Source organism: Malaya genurostris, chromosome 2 (assembly GCF_030247185.1).
Source record: "Malaya genurostris strain Urasoe2022 chromosome 2, Malgen_1.1, whole genome shotgun sequence".
Lineage (NCBI taxonomy): Eukaryota > Metazoa > Arthropoda > Insecta > Diptera > Culicidae > Malaya > Malaya genurostris.
In genome coordinates, this window is record NC_080571.1 from 323,727,829 (window position 1) to 323,743,523 (window position 15,695).

A 15,695-nucleotide genomic window follows, 5' to 3' on the forward strand; every position below is an offset into this window, starting at 1 on the left:
TGGCGTAACAAAAGCTTTTAACATATTCACAATATTTTTTTATGAAACCATCGCAGCCAAGTAATCAGTAAAATACTGGAAAGATACATTAACAAACAGCATAAGACCTTTGACAATTCTACTGGCAGAAAACATAAATTTAAAAAAAAATTGGCGAAACGAAGTTCGACGGGTCAGCTAGTTTCATATAAAACACGTGAAAAAGTCGCGTAAATTAAGGTTCTAGTGTAAACAGATTTTTCTAAAGGACATAGCAAAAACTGAAATCCTTTGAAAATGACGCAATTCTCAATTCACCAAGAGGAAGTTTATCAAATGTCTGAAATTCACAAGAATGATTTGAGGCTATGGCAAATATTACATACGTAAACTACATTTATCAATCCTTAGAAACATATCAGTTCACAAGAATCTAAATCAATTGTAAGAATCAGTCATTTTTGACACCCGAGCAATTCGATCTAAGAAGACAAAAATTCACTTTCTGTACTTTGTTCATGATTAATCGATACATGTAAATTTCATTCGCAACCTTTTCAGATCCGTCCAGTTCCACTAACACAAATGTGAACTACGCAAATACTCTAAATGTTATTCGATATCCATCAAAATCCTTCGCTCGTCAATGCCGCCGCCAACCCAAGGCATATTAATTTTACTGCTCTCTGATTGACGACATTTTCTCGTCATCAATCAATGCTGTCTCCAGAAAGATTGTCGATCGGCGACAATTTAATTGGATACAAGCGGTTTTTTTTTTCTTTTTTTGCAACACTGCCATAGCAACGAAAAAAAAAACACTGTTTGAGGTGTTTTAAAGCACCGACCAAACCGGGACCAAAACCGCCGCGCGATGGAAGGAGTGAAAGCATGGCGTCGTGCGAAACAGCCGCCGGCAACCTCACCGCCGTTAATGGCGACGCAGCTTGGTTAGTCTTCGACTGGGGCTACTAAGTATAATTAGCATATATGCAGATAATGATTTAATAAATTGACGCAGGACCGGTCGGAGTTCTTAAACTCATCCATCTGACGGAGTGACGGCCGAGAGTGGCTATCAAATGACAGCTTAATTCGTTGTGCCGCGTCCGCATGCTTATTCAATTCCATGGGAATGATTAGTTTTTGACAAGTCGATTGTGGATTCGATGTTTTTTTCTTCTTCCCTCTAATTGAATGTAAAAGCTTTTACCTACCGCATCGAGGTTTTTTGTTTTTTTTTTCGGTGCTCAAACTCGACTATTGCGTTGGGGAATTGCCTCTCGGTACAATCGAGAAGGCGAGGGGAACAACAACACATACATATATTTACATTAAGTAGTTAATTTTGAAATTATACAATTATAAAAATAACATCTCGATTTATTCGATGGGCAAGGCGCTAGTGCTGTGCAGTGGCCGCACACGTCAACATGGGTGGTCGATTCTCGACACAGGATCCGTGTTCGAGGGGTGGGGTTTTGTAGGCAGACGAACTCGCGAACCGAATGAAGCGACGAGGCACACAAAAATCTCGATTGAATAATAAAGTTGTATGAATGTGCGACGATCGCATACCAACGCACCGGAACGCTAGCAAGCGAACGACGAAAGGAAAAAGGGAACTTGAACGCACACACTCTCTCTCTCTCTCATGTGCCGTAAATCAGGGCGAACATACCTTTTGGAAGCTTGTGCTTGTGTTGGTATGTTGAAACAAGTCAATTCTCTTCGAATGTTCCATTACATTCCGTTCGAGCGGGCGTGTTTGACATTTGCCGGATAGCCACGCCTACTGCGCGAACAGTTCTACTCACACACCTACAGAACAATTAGCAAGAAGATGTTTGTGTTGATCAATTTATTTGTGCTCGATCTCGTTCTCTCATTCGTGAGATCTGTTAGATTGTCTCGTTTCGGTAAGTGAAGCAAGCTGTGGTTGGTTGGTGTGCGTTGAGTAAACTTCGGCAACCCTTGACGCCTGTAGGTTAGAACGGAAAGGTGCTATCGATCGGAAGATGATCGAGTGAGACGGTATGAAAATTAATAGAGATACCAGGAGAAGCAGCAGAAGCAAAAAATAAACCAGTCAGTTTGGTTGAGCTCTCACTCAGCTGTCAGTCACAGAGGCTCAGATCGCAGGTGACATTTGACTATGTCACATCACAATTTATAATAGAGGATAGCTCTCTCGCTCGGATCGCGATCGGATCAACTTTCGTGTGTTTGTACTTGGTCATTTTGCCAGTCTGCCAGTCGATAATTGTGTGGCTTAGCCCTGAGAGACCTGCAGGGGATCAGTCGCGTGTGTTTGTTTTTGACCGACCGCACAGTGATCGCAGTGATTCTTTCTTGGACACACAGCACACCCTTCATTACTTCGTCGCAGTCGTTCTCCGTGGACGCACACGTGTCTCGCAGTTCCCGGCGTGCTCCGTCAAGTGTGAAGCTAAGTGAGTTATGGATGACAAGTTCTAATGACGATTGGTTTGAGATTTGAAGTGAAGAAATAGTGTAGTTGCGAGTTAAGTGCAGTGATAAACATTTTCGATAAAATTTCTGCATTAGCCAGTATGGCATTGGAAGACCGTTGCAGCCCTCAGAGTGCACCCAGTCCGCCACACCATCATCATCATCATCACAGTCAAAGTCCGGTTAATTCTGCCACCGCAACGATGCTTACCGCAAACGGTGGAACACGTTGTTCGCCTAGTGGAGATGAGATGTCGCCACTGGTACCGATCTCACCGCTGCTCATCAAGCAGGAGGTGACGGATCCGATTCCTCCCCAGCCTACTCAGCAATCTGGAATTTCGTTTTCGATTTCCAATATTTTGAGCGGAAGTTTTGGAAAGGCACCATCCGCAACCAGCCAGCAGACAGTAAGTCCCATGGCAAGTCCGCGATGCAGTTCGAATTCCAACAGCCCAAATGGATCTTCGTTTCAACTGCAACATCAACGATCTTTTGAACGAAGGGACAGTCTGTTCCGCCCGTACGATATTAGCAAATCACCTCGATTGTGCTCCAGCAATGGCAGTAGCAGTCACAATCCTTACCATACTGACAGTGAATCTCAGGATTCAAGCTGCTATGAGCCTCAAGTTGCAGCAGCCGCTGCGGCCAGCATGTTGATGTTTAACAACAACAACAACAACAACCACCACCATTACCACCCCCGTATTCCAACCCTGTACGACTTTGGTACGAAGGCCATCCCCAGCATAGATCCTCGTTCTCCGTTGCTGAATGGATTCAGTGCAACCAGTTACCCAAAGTTGCACGAGGAAATCATCAACAGCCACCGCAAGTTCCAAGCTAAACTGTTGGAAAATCAAGCGAAAGCAGCGGCTGCGGCCGCCACCGTCCACCCACACTCGATGCCCCCGCTTGGTTCCCTGTGTAAAACCGTATCGCAAATCGGTCAACACGTGACATCTTCCGACAGGGCAACATCCGGTACGGCCGGCAGTTGTAATATCGATACCCGAAGCAATGCCAGCAGCAGTCCAAAGTTAAGTCCACGGCCGATTCCTAAACCTACGGCAACGGTGGCATCCAGTTTACCCGGAAACGGTGGTCGCGATGCACCCACAAGTGGACATTCCGACAACGGCCATAACGATGGAGGAGCATCTTCGGATGATGCCCGGTCGGAAACTGGCAGCAGCAAGGACGGTGATAGCAACGGAAATCTGTGGCCGGCCTGGGTGTACTGCACCCGTTACAGTGATCGACCGAGTTCGGGTGAGTTTTATTTAGTTTTAATTACTGGGTCGGCCTGCTGCGATTGAGTGAGTTTAGTGGAGTTTGATGTTTATTTGGGGTTTAAATAATTCAATAAATACAAAATAAAAAAACATTTTTAATTACGAGAAAAAAATTAAGAGTTAAGCTTGTCGTTTTATGATATAGGAATTACCCTCGGAATTGTACAAATTTTTTATGTAAATAGTCACTGTTTACTTCGAAGCAATTGGCAAGGTCCTTCTGACGTAGAAGGCTCATTCCTCTTTAATTTTAATAGACTAATTCATCCTAGTGTCAATATTATTATTCTGCATTGGCTTAGGGTGCTGGTGTTTTAAGTCAGTGGCCGTATGTTCGATTCCCAGCCTGGAAAGATTTTTAGTGTCAGTGGTTCTGTATGCTTAAAATTGGCTGACAAATTGATTAAAACAAAAAAATGATTGCCACAAAAGGAATGTTATACCAGAACATTGCTTTACTCATTTTGCGCCCAAAATTCCGAGTAACGGCGACTATGGTACGATCGAATCCAAGTTACCATTGATTTTGCTTCCGATAAATTTTGGCCCTTATTACCGGTGTCACTACACGGTGAAAACCAAGTGAAGTGACTGTGACCCTTATTATGGGTATCACTTCACGGTGAATATCAAGTGAAGTGAATGTAGGTCCTTATTACGGAAGTCGCTTCAGAGACAAAAGTAATTACTTGGATGAACTTGATGTCATTATGAACATCACGCCACCAAAATTTTTTTGAAAAAAATAGTTTTTTTCCACCACAGTGATTACTTCACTATGCGTGATACTGGTAATAGGTAAAATCAAGTGAAGTGATGTGTGAGTGATGTGAAAGTGAAAGTGGAAGTGAGAACGGTAATAAGGGCCTTTATCGAGTCAACTGACATAAACGAATCAACCCGCAAGAGCACACGCAACCAGAAATGCACCCGACTTTGAGCTTTCTCAATGCAATTTGCAGGTTTCGATCAATAATCAAATTTTAGTAGTTTCCTTATGGTTTATACGAAAATTTGTTGATAGGTTAGATATACTGACTTAATTTTTTACTTATTGAATTGTTGAGTTTGATGAACTCAATTTTAAGTGGAATGCATTATTTTATTTTTATTTATTGGACGAAGGTATCAGTTTTTGACATTTTTACTCTTGTTGTTTTCAACAATAATCGAAAAAGCGAAAGAATGAAGATTAAAACATTCAAAATTTGGTAGAATAATAGTCTGTTAATTGATACTTCTCTCTTTCACTGAATCATTATGTTCACTCTTAGAAAAAATGAAATTTTCGCTTGACGTAAATTCAAGCATGCCGTAATTTCTTCGGTGATGACACAATGGGCCCAGGCCCGTACCCAGGGTTTGATTTCGGGAGTTGCCCAAAGATTAAAAAATAATGTTACTGAAGATTGCTTATGTACCTAATTCTCGTTGTGCCTTTTACGGCTGTTTTTAACATACACTTTCAACTTTTCCACTGGAGCTGATATTGTATTACATTTCATTACGTTTACTGTCTTGTTATTTCTATAACACATGTCTGAGACATTCTAAATAATTATAGGTTTTTGATTTCGGGAGGGGCCAGGGCCTCTTGAGCCCCCCTCTATGTACGTGACTGAATGGGCCGTATGAATAAAATGTAGTAAAGTCTGTTGTTTGTAGTATCTTCTCAAAAACAAAGTCCACAGAGTATAATGCGGTTTGGTAGGAATAAAAAACAAGTTCGAACATGTAGTTAATGCTATTTCTGAATTTAAGCATTTACTGCCTACCGTGTCGACACAGAGCTGACATAAGCATGCACAAAGCAAGAAACGTACTCACATCTGTAAAATTGCCACTTTTTTAATTTCTGTACTTCACTTTATCAGCAAACACACTAGTAGCAACCTCTAGAACTACCTACCGAACACTTGTAGTAAATACTACAATTTGTAGCATGTTCGAAAGTTGTTGTCTAGTAAACTCTCTTCTTTTGACAGGAACGGGATCCACACGTAGCATTTACTACCGAAATTCAAGCATGCTACGTTTTATTCATACGGCCCAATATTTCATCTTCTAACATGTACAAATAAAATTTGTGTCTGTATCGATGTAAGCTTCAGCTAAATTAACTGTGAATGACTCATTTTTACAGTAATTCTAACTTATATTTCATGCATTCTGACTTAGTTTTGAGTGCTAAAGCATGTAAATTGACACGAATTGTGTCATATGCGGATTTACGTCACCTGTGAATTTCGTAATTTTTTGCTGTGTAATCAAATCTTTTTTTTCATTTTGGCGAAAAGAGATGCTTGATGGATGAAGTCTATCCTGAATTTACTTTCAGAAATTTCAATGAAAATTGTGGATGTTTTCTGTAAAATGTGAAAAAAAATCAACTTCTCTCTGCCCCATATGCAAAGTATTCCTATATAAGTCTCATTCAGAGAAAATTTCATTAGTTTATCATATAAAAACATTGAAATTTTAGTCATGCATTACTAACGCTCGTATCTGTACTATATTGTACTGTATTTTCCCATTGAAGTGTACTGTAATTTTCACTTCAAATAATAACTAATGAGTTTTAAATCCTTAACTCATAGAATTTCGCCAGAAAGAACAGTGCAAATATGAATACCCGCGGACAACAAATAGATTGGTTTCTTTCTCTCCTTTTTATCATGGTTTTGTTTATTATTCATTCTTGTTATGAGTGAGTTTCTCGCGCCACACGTCGTGTTAAATTTTCTTGATTAAAAAAAAGAGAAAAAAGACTCCACCAAAAAGTAAGAATACACTAAATCAAAATCATCATCAAAAATATCTGTTTCTTTTTTTAAAAAAATGTGCTTGTTTTGTGCAAAAAAATGTTGGATGATCAATCCATGCTTTTTTTTTTGGTTTTTATTGAACTAAAAAATACCTTAAAACGGAAATAAAAACAAACTATTGAGATTATGAAAATAAATCATTTTATTGTTTTCATCACTTGCTTTTGTTTTTTTATTCACTATTGTTAGATAAAATGCGTACTGCAAAATGCACTGTTTTTTTTTTCAAAGTAGATGTACTGTATTTTCTTGATTTATCGTTTTTTTACTGTTTTTCGTCAAAAAAAAGATATACGAGCGTTATGCATAACCAATATCTTGAGAAATAATAAAAAGATTTAGCCTTTTTGCAGGACAAAAAATTAGAAAACTCGGAAATAAAATACGAATCGTCTTGTTTTCAACATGCGGATTTTCCATTTGAGACTGATAAGCAATATAGATTTAAATGAAACAAAGAAATTGTGAGTTGCCTGAAAATCTCGGTAGTTATTATCATTATTTATGCCATTTTTTCGTCGCCTAATGACTTGAAACTGTTCCTTGCGTGCATAATTTTGTGTGTTCTCGCAGAAAAGTTTAGTCCACTTGCTTTAAAGGAAAATACCTGAGTATTTTATAGTTTGTTCTATATTTTGAACGAGAAAACAATTCCTAAACTGCAACAGTATTTGCGTGAACACCACAAAATGTAGAACGGTGATGAGCATCGATTAAATCGTATCTTTAAGCCCTAATCATAAGCTTCAAGAGAATCATTTTAAGTTTGTTTGGTTTGATTTCGAAAATTTGTATTTGGATCGAATTGCTGTTTTATGTGAAGATTTTAATTTAATTTGAAACTGTGATTGTTTAGAATTCAAGTTTGATTCAGGACGTAAATAAAACTGCAGCCTTCAATTGCTTGCCGAATAGCATAATTTTTAAATTTGGATGGAAATACTAAAAGTCTGCATTGAAAGTAAATCACAAGTCATGGATGCATAGATTCAAGATAGAGATTTTTTTTTCAAACTTCACTGTTGACCAATCAAGTTGGGAAACAAACTGAACGGGATAAGGAATTTCATATGCCACTTGAATAAATGGTATAGTGATTCGAGATTACTTCATCACTGTAACTTTTTTTTTTGATTCGATTATAGAGGTTTTAAACTTAAGGTCATTCGCCTCATCGGACCAGAAAATTTTTTCCTATCCTATGTGCGGTGTTGCGAATCGATCCCAGAAGGGCTGCGTGAAAGGCATCGACTTACCCATCACGCTATACCCGTCTTAATTTTAAATATTTTCAAACAATCTCGCTTTTTTTAGCTACGTAGCTAAAACGTTTGAATATGATGTAGGAAAAACAATTGCAAGTACTTGGCATTCACTGTAATATTATTGTTATTATTAATATCATTTACTTCAGCCCGGCTTTAACCTTCACTGTAATAGTATTTTAAAGAGCTACGTAAATAAATTGAGAACCAAAATGATGCAAATATTTCCGATTTTTAAATTGATAATATCCGACTCAAATGATGATTATAGTAATATCTTTTCGTTGGTCGAGTTTTATAGAAGGTGAAAAAGAAGGACACAATTATAACATTACAAATAACTAATATATCAAGCCATTGAACTGCAAATTGAAAAGAAACGATTAAAAAATAATATCAAAGTAGAAATTTTGAATACTTTCGCTTAATTCATTAAACCCAATGAATAAATACAGTCTGATTTGAAAACCCCGTTTTAGTACTTTTGAATACAAAAACCAAACTTGTATTCGACAGTGTGAAAGTAGTTTAAAAAAGTATTTATGACAATAACAGTACAAAACAAGTTTTCAAGGATCTGAAACATTTTAACTGGGTCGTTCGAAAAAACAAACAGTTTTTATCCGGTTTTTGTATTCAATGTTTTTGGGCAGACTGTCGCTGCGAATGAACCATGGTTTGCTTGTTTGTTAAAGGCGGCTTAGTCTATGCAACTGCGTCCTCAGCCACCCAAAAGCTTTGAATGGAAAAAACCAAGAATGCAAAAGCCTATTCCGGAAAAAAATTGGCTATTCATGTCCTGTTTTTGTAGTTAACATTATATTCTTCCGTTTTTGTTTTGCAGAGAAAAGTAATTCAAACGACTTTTGCTTTGCAAAATGCACATTTTTGTAATCGATGTTTTTTATCCGGTTTTTGAATTGAAAATTACTTGAACGAGTTTTGCAAATTAATATGCATTTGGAACATTACAGCCATGAATCGCACACATTCGTCGGATGTCCACTTTTGCCTCCTCATCAAACATTAACTAGTCCTTCTTAAATCTACTAAATTGAATAAAACTGAATAAGCGTACAAGTGACAACTCAACAAAACCAGATTTCCAGTTTATTGTATAAATCTAAACGTGAACCGGATCCCTATCACATGAATTGACAGTGACCACAATCTAAAACGAGGCGCACGAGAACGACACGGTCTTTGCCTCAACACATTTTTGATCCCGATCAATACTATCAGAATCTGTTATCAGTATCTTTTAACCACACCGTTTTTTTTTCGACAAAATGCTGGCAGAAATTTCCCCCCCATTCATCAACCCGCTCGCCAAATGACCTGAAACCACGCGCGTAACCGAAACGGGATAGCGTAACGATCGTAATCATTTCTATGGGAACCCCTCAGCTGCACCTTTCCTGCAGGTACAATCACCTCGCACAAACAAGCCCCTCGGTCGGTTTCAAGCAAAGCATTTTCTACCCCTTTTGCAGGGGAACCTAGCAGATCCAGCAGATCGGTAGAAATAAATAGTCAATTAATTGAAGGAATAAATAATTTTATTTAATAGTCAAACCCTCCCTCAACCAACTAACCAACCAACCGACCGAAAGGACCGACAGCAACGACGATGGGACTCGCTAGATTGAATGCATAGTTGGAGTCTGCTAAATTGACTGCCAGTCGGTAGATAACAGCTTTCGGGGAGGTTGAGGTAAAACTTTACATTCTCGGTTTGAAGTTTCGTTTCAATGTTTTTTTTTGGTTCACTGAAAAAACACTTCAAGAGATATGACTAAAACCATTCAACCCAAGATCACCGTCTCCTTAAAAAAAAGTCCGCGAGTAATTGCTCTATTTCTGCTGGTCCGCTTCGAGTTTACTTTTTCAGACCACACTCCGTACCACCCCGTTTGTTCCATGGCAGCTGAAGTTAATTAATATAGTATCGATAATTTAGTCGAACATAAATTGTATGGGCTAGCATTTCCCAGCACCGATCTAGATAAGAATGGCGACTTGGTTCAGTGTAGTGTCAGCGCGACCGTTCGATCGGGATCCTATAGGGAAAAGCAAAGGGTTATGCCCTGCTCAGAGCCTACTCCCATCGTTTACCATTAGGGCGGCTGATATTTCAATCGCTGCCATTAACGGCGCGTTATTTTCTCCAAATGTACTTTTATTACGGAATAATTAAAATTTATTAAACCCAGAGCTCATCGTTCCGGCACATTAACTCGTCTCGCAAGCGGCCATCGCGGACCAGAGCGGGCGGTTTTACGACCTTCCATCTACGATATCAATTACAAATCTTTGTTGAAAGTAAACTATTTGTAAGACAAAAAGAAATAAATTTGTCCGACACGCTTCCCTGATTCATCCCGTGTATAAACCGCCACAACAACAACTAGACCCACTTTCGGGGAGCGTTAATTGGTTAGATCTTTTCTGAGCAAGGCGACAAGACGCATAAATCGATCATCACTTGCCATAAAATCCCATCTACTGGTAACTCTACGCTACCAATTAGGGTTCGGGAAACGATCTCGGTTTCCCAATTTCGAACAACAACAACGATAACAACAACGGCAACATATCATCGAACATATTAATTTCAGAAGGGGACTCCGACTTGCCTCTAGCTTGACATCTGTTCTGACATCGCGGCGAGTGCTTTTTTTTATGGTTCTCTCTCCGCTAGTGTCACTCGTCGACCGTCGCTCTGTCGCTTCTGTGTCGGGTTCCAGTTCGATCGGTACACCCGAAACGAAGCCGGGGAAAACGGAAAACACAGCGTCACTTTGATCAGCAGTGGCGTCGTTGAAAGCCTAGGAACTTCTTTTGAGGTTAGGGTTCAAAGTAGATGGAAAGACAAATAAACAATCCGAGTAGGCGATAATTGGAGATGATGATCAATGTTGTTTTGCAAAAGATTCCAGTGTAAATAGAGTTTGTGATCTAGTTTTCCCTGCTGGAAACGTGGCTGAAATTTTGATTATGAGGGTAAATGAATAAATTAACCACTCGTAATAGCCCAATAAGTCAAAATCAACCTAAGCCTAAGCCGTATCCATACTTAGAGCCAATCAAAACTCAATAAATTAGAACAATCCAGCTTCGTTAGCCCGACGACTAACGACACCGATTGGCTGGGACATGCCACCTATTTGACAGGCGGCCGGAATCTGATATAGAAGAAAAAAAAACGACTCGAATTGCGCCGAACATACCGGCACGTCTCATGTGCCCGCATGTGTGCCATAAAGATCGAACAATAATTATGTGTAGCAAATCAGTTCCAAATCGAGAGAATACGCGCAACTGCAATTTGAGGTTATCTAGCCTGACAAATATGGCTGCCATCGGTGGCCGGGCATGGCTATCTACGATCATCGCCCGTTTTCATATTGATTTCCCGATGACTGATGAGTCACTTGCAGTTCCGATCGCTGGTGATAATCCAAACCCCTGTTGATTGAGTTGTTCGCAGATTTGTTGACGAGAACCTATCGATCGAGCGATCTGAAATCGTGCAGCTGTCCCGATTCCCACTTCGAATGCACTGTAAACAAACGCTCCTATTTAATTACTACTGGACCTTTATAAAATTACATAATTATCTCCTATTTACCCTGTTTGACACATGCATAACTGCAACCGTAAGATGGCGACTACCTCACTTATGACTTCATTAGATTTACATGAATGTCCGATCCCCCCTACACTCAAGCAGCAGAATAATTAGCTTTCCAATGCACTTTTCTTATCAATATGTTTGCACGAGACAGGCAACACTGTCATTACGCTATACGTGCATGAACAACAACTTCCTTGAGTAGAGTAGCACATGCTGAGACTTGATTCCGGGGCTTGATTACCTTAACATGTCTCGACTAAAAAGGTCTAAAGGGGCGTTCCTCACTCAGAACGGGCTAGTACGTACGAAGTCCAAAGGTAATTATCAGTCACGCCATCTAGAAATTGTTCCCTATTGTTCGATTCGTTTGCTATTCACAAGTGTGACAATTTGTTTCTCTCGTAGGCTACATTTTGCAGCCGGATGACATTTCCGAGAATACGCCGCTGTCCAAACAAATGCCGTTGATGCGATTATAATAAAAATTGCAAACTTTTGACAGCTCTGCGCACCTATCCGGTATTATAAGCCGCAGAGCCTGCTTCGCTCAACTCTATTAAAATGTCAAATTATCGCGCTGTTCGTTGTGAGCTGACGAGCAACGATAATAAATATTCATATCGCGTAGTCGGGGGATATGCCGGCGTGCCCAGGTAGCAGCCAATAAAATAAAAACTTTAACCTTATCAAAGCTCCGAAGCGAGGGGCGAATTAATTATCGAACTAATATTTTAATTAAAATATATTGTAATAAACATTTGACCATGGCCAGAGCGGTTGTCTCGTAACGCGAGGTTAAAATATTTCCTTCTCTATTAATTAGAGTGATTATTTATTTTTATTAATTTAAATTAGCTTTCGGCACCCTCCCCCTGGCCGAGCGAACACTGTACGAGTGAGCTTCAACATTCTTCCGAAAATTATCATACAGAAAAGATTTAGATTACGGTTGCTTTCTAATCTACCTAGAAAGTCCTAAAAAAAATGAGCATATTTTCCTACAACTAATTACCCAGTAAAGAAGCGAAGGAACGTAGTCCCCCCACCCGCGGAGCTTGGTTCGGAACGGGTGATAACTGTCAAAATGGAAGTAGCAGGAATGTGCGAAAATCACGTTCCTGCTATAAGCGCGGCAAGTTATTTGACTTTTTTGCTGTTTTCGGCTCCCAGGTTGGAGTTAATTTTCTCCGACGACGACGACGTCGACAAAGTCGGAAATATTTTCTGTGTGCACGTAGATTTCCATTTTTCCTGAAAGCTTCGTCAAATTTTTAATTCTACGCATCCAGGCAACCGAGTGACGTTTCGGTTGTTATTTCGTTGTCAACGCATGGCTATAAATTATCGACCGGAAAAATAAAAACTCGGAGCACTATCTCAAATGTGTCTTAATTGAATTAGATAACAAGTATTAATTATGACTTATGTGCTTACACAATCGTGTTAGTAAACCAGTTTGGGGGGCCCGCGTTTGTTTCTCACTCAGTCTCAGCCGCAGGCTATCGCATTGCAATTATTGCACGTTGCAATTCCATCGGTGACAATTTTATTAATTCCTTTCGTTTTTATTTTTTTCCCCAATCTTCCTGCAGGTCCCCGCTACCGTCGGACGAAACCGCCAAAGGAGAAAGGCGAAAGCGAAGAAAAACGTCCCCGGACCGCTTTCACCACTGCCCAGTTGCAAAGACTGAAGGTAATTCACTCGATTCTAGTTACGCAACAGTCAGCTCTGCATGATTACATTGTCACATTATTTTCGAACAACAAACTAACCATAGATTTTTCCTTTTTTTCCTTTCGCCTTTCAGAATGAATTCAACGAAAACCGATACCTGACAGAAAAACGCCGCCAAGCACTGAGTGCCGAGTTGAATCTCAACGAGTCGCAGATTAAGATTTGGTTCCAAAATAAACGGGCTAAAATCAAGAAGACGTCCTCGGAAAAGAACCCCCTGGCACTGCAGTTGATGGCCCAGGGCCTCTACAACCATTCGACGGTGCCGCTCACTAAGGAGGAGGAAGAACTGGAGATGCGCATGAACGGTCAAATTCCTTAGAATTAGCCAGGCGCGGATACTGAATCCGAGAGAGAGAGAGAGTGTAGAAACAATTGACACTGTCCTCCGACTGGGATCACCATTAATTAGGCGAAGTTGTTGCTCATTGACGAAAACAAAAGAATCCATAATGTGAGACCTTCCAGCCGCCGCCGCCGCCGCCGCGTCATCATAGTGCCACTGCAAAAAGGACAGTATCTCTCGAAACTCGAAGCTGTCAGTTGCATTTTTGCAAGAGCTTTTGAATTATTGATCTCCAGACAGCGGCGTGTACCATTTTGTTGCTGCATCACTCCCAACTGACGTCGAACATAACCTCGCTGCTGCTGCTGCCATGGGTTGAAGCTGTCAGTCAGCTAAGCAGGAAAGTAAAAAAAAAGCAGGCGAGGCTTACCGGGCAATACTCGGAACGGAGGAGTAGGACAGTGAAACAACAACTAGCCCCAGTACAATTACATTTAAATAATTGAATTAATGCTTTTCCCTCCGCATCCTGCCTTGAGCGGGATCGAGATGTAAGAAAGCTGTGCTAAAACAAACAAATCCGAACGAATGCTGAAACGAGGCCGTATGAGAAACTGTAAATGTAAATATTGAATTTTAAAAGCCTCTCCGGATCTGACAGCTAGTGAACGAGAAGGAACAACAACAACTTTCTCACGCACGTCCGTTCTTTTGAAAGGCTCTCGAGAGTATGTTTAAAATGGAGCAGATTATGTATATTTGTCCGGCAGTAATGGGGTCAGCTGACAAGGGTGGTGCAATAAAAAGGAATACCCATTTCCCCTACAAGTCAGTTTATCCGAGAACGCGAAAATAAAAATCAAGCCTGAAAACAAATAGCAGTAAACAGCAAGCAAGTTAATAATTCGCACCCACTCGAAATTGGGAATAGTTTTGCAAAAGAGCGTGTAAGGTTAGGTTACTTGTTTCGAAGTGTGTCTCAGACTTGCAAGAAGCATATAAATTATTTTCTTCCAATATCTTAGAATCCTAAAACATCAGAGCACTGTTCAAGCATAAAGGCTATAGCAAAAAAAAAACAACCAGCGAATGTACATACGTAAACGAAGAAAGATCGAGTGTAAAAAATTAGCTACTAAAAATAATTGAGATTAACAACATTGGATTAGAGCAAGCAAAACCCACAAACAAAATAGATTAACGTGCAAAGTGGGCCGGACAGTGTTCCCACACAAGAAAAAAAAAGTCTGCCCAACGTCGAGCACATGTTGATGTAGATAATTAGTCTTCAAACGCCAGCTTACTTCCGCGAGCGTTTGGAACCTGTTTTCGAGAGGCACAAGTTGGAAGATCCGAACTTCAAGCCTGATACCGTAGGAGTGTGCAACTCAACCACCAGTGCATCCACTGAGCACACACATCTATCTAATCTAAATTATGCTTAATTATGCTACCGAGGGGCGATCGGCCGACCATTTTCACTTTGAGCCGTTTCCTCAGTATTCTTCATATCATGGCTTGCAAACGATGCAAATCAGTTTATTCGGGAACCTTTGTGCAGCTCAAGTCCATCTTTTAGTTGTGAATTTATGTCCGACATTTAGACATTGGATAAGAAACCTGGATAACCTGGATCACACATTCAATCTGTTCGCTTGGCAGAAAGAATTTTTATTCTCCTAGCATCTAAGGTTATTATTCCTATAATACTTAAGATTGTAGAAAATTAGCTGATTAACCATAGACAGAGTACAGAACCTACTATATTATAATAAAAAAGGATGCGTAAAATATATAAAAGAGAGTAATAAACTACACCCATGTGATATTTAAATCAGAAAATTACGCGACCGACTTTTACTGTATCATAAAAAGATATCACATATTTCTGTCCCTGTTTCTACTATCTTATGTTGTGAATTGTTCGAATATTTCGACGGTTACTATGTCATTGCGCGAATTCTAACTAGAAATAAATTTCTTGCAATCGAAACGGCTTTCTATTTCTGTAGGGGGAGGTGTTCGGTTGCCGGCACCCCACCGTAACTTTTGACAGAATGCAGATAGCGTCAATCCGACAAATGCCATGTGTGTGTAATAGCAGCACGTTCTTTTTGTGCCGAATTGCGAAGCAAACAGTCACTTGTAATTTTTGCTGCGTTCAAAATAATTTTTAATTACGTGAATATCAACACAAA

The 15,695-nt window shown here is 39.9% G+C and overlaps 1 protein-coding gene across 1 annotated transcript; it reads left to right on the forward strand.

Moving 5' to 3' along the window:
* The first annotated feature begins 2,119 nt into the window (after positions 1 to 2,119).
* Positions 2,120 to 15,304, forward strand: LOC131431368 (segmentation polarity homeobox protein engrailed). Its single transcript, XM_058597044.1, has 3 exons — positions 2,120 to 3,726; positions 13,069 to 13,169; positions 13,285 to 15,304. Exons 1-3 carry the CDS (start codon positions 2,553 to 2,555, stop codon positions 13,531 to 13,533), a joined length of 1,524 nt encoding a protein of 507 aa, XP_058453027.1. The 5' UTR covers positions 2,120 to 2,552; the 3' UTR covers positions 13,534 to 15,304.
* The last annotated feature ends 391 nt before the right edge of the window (positions 15,305 to 15,695 follow it).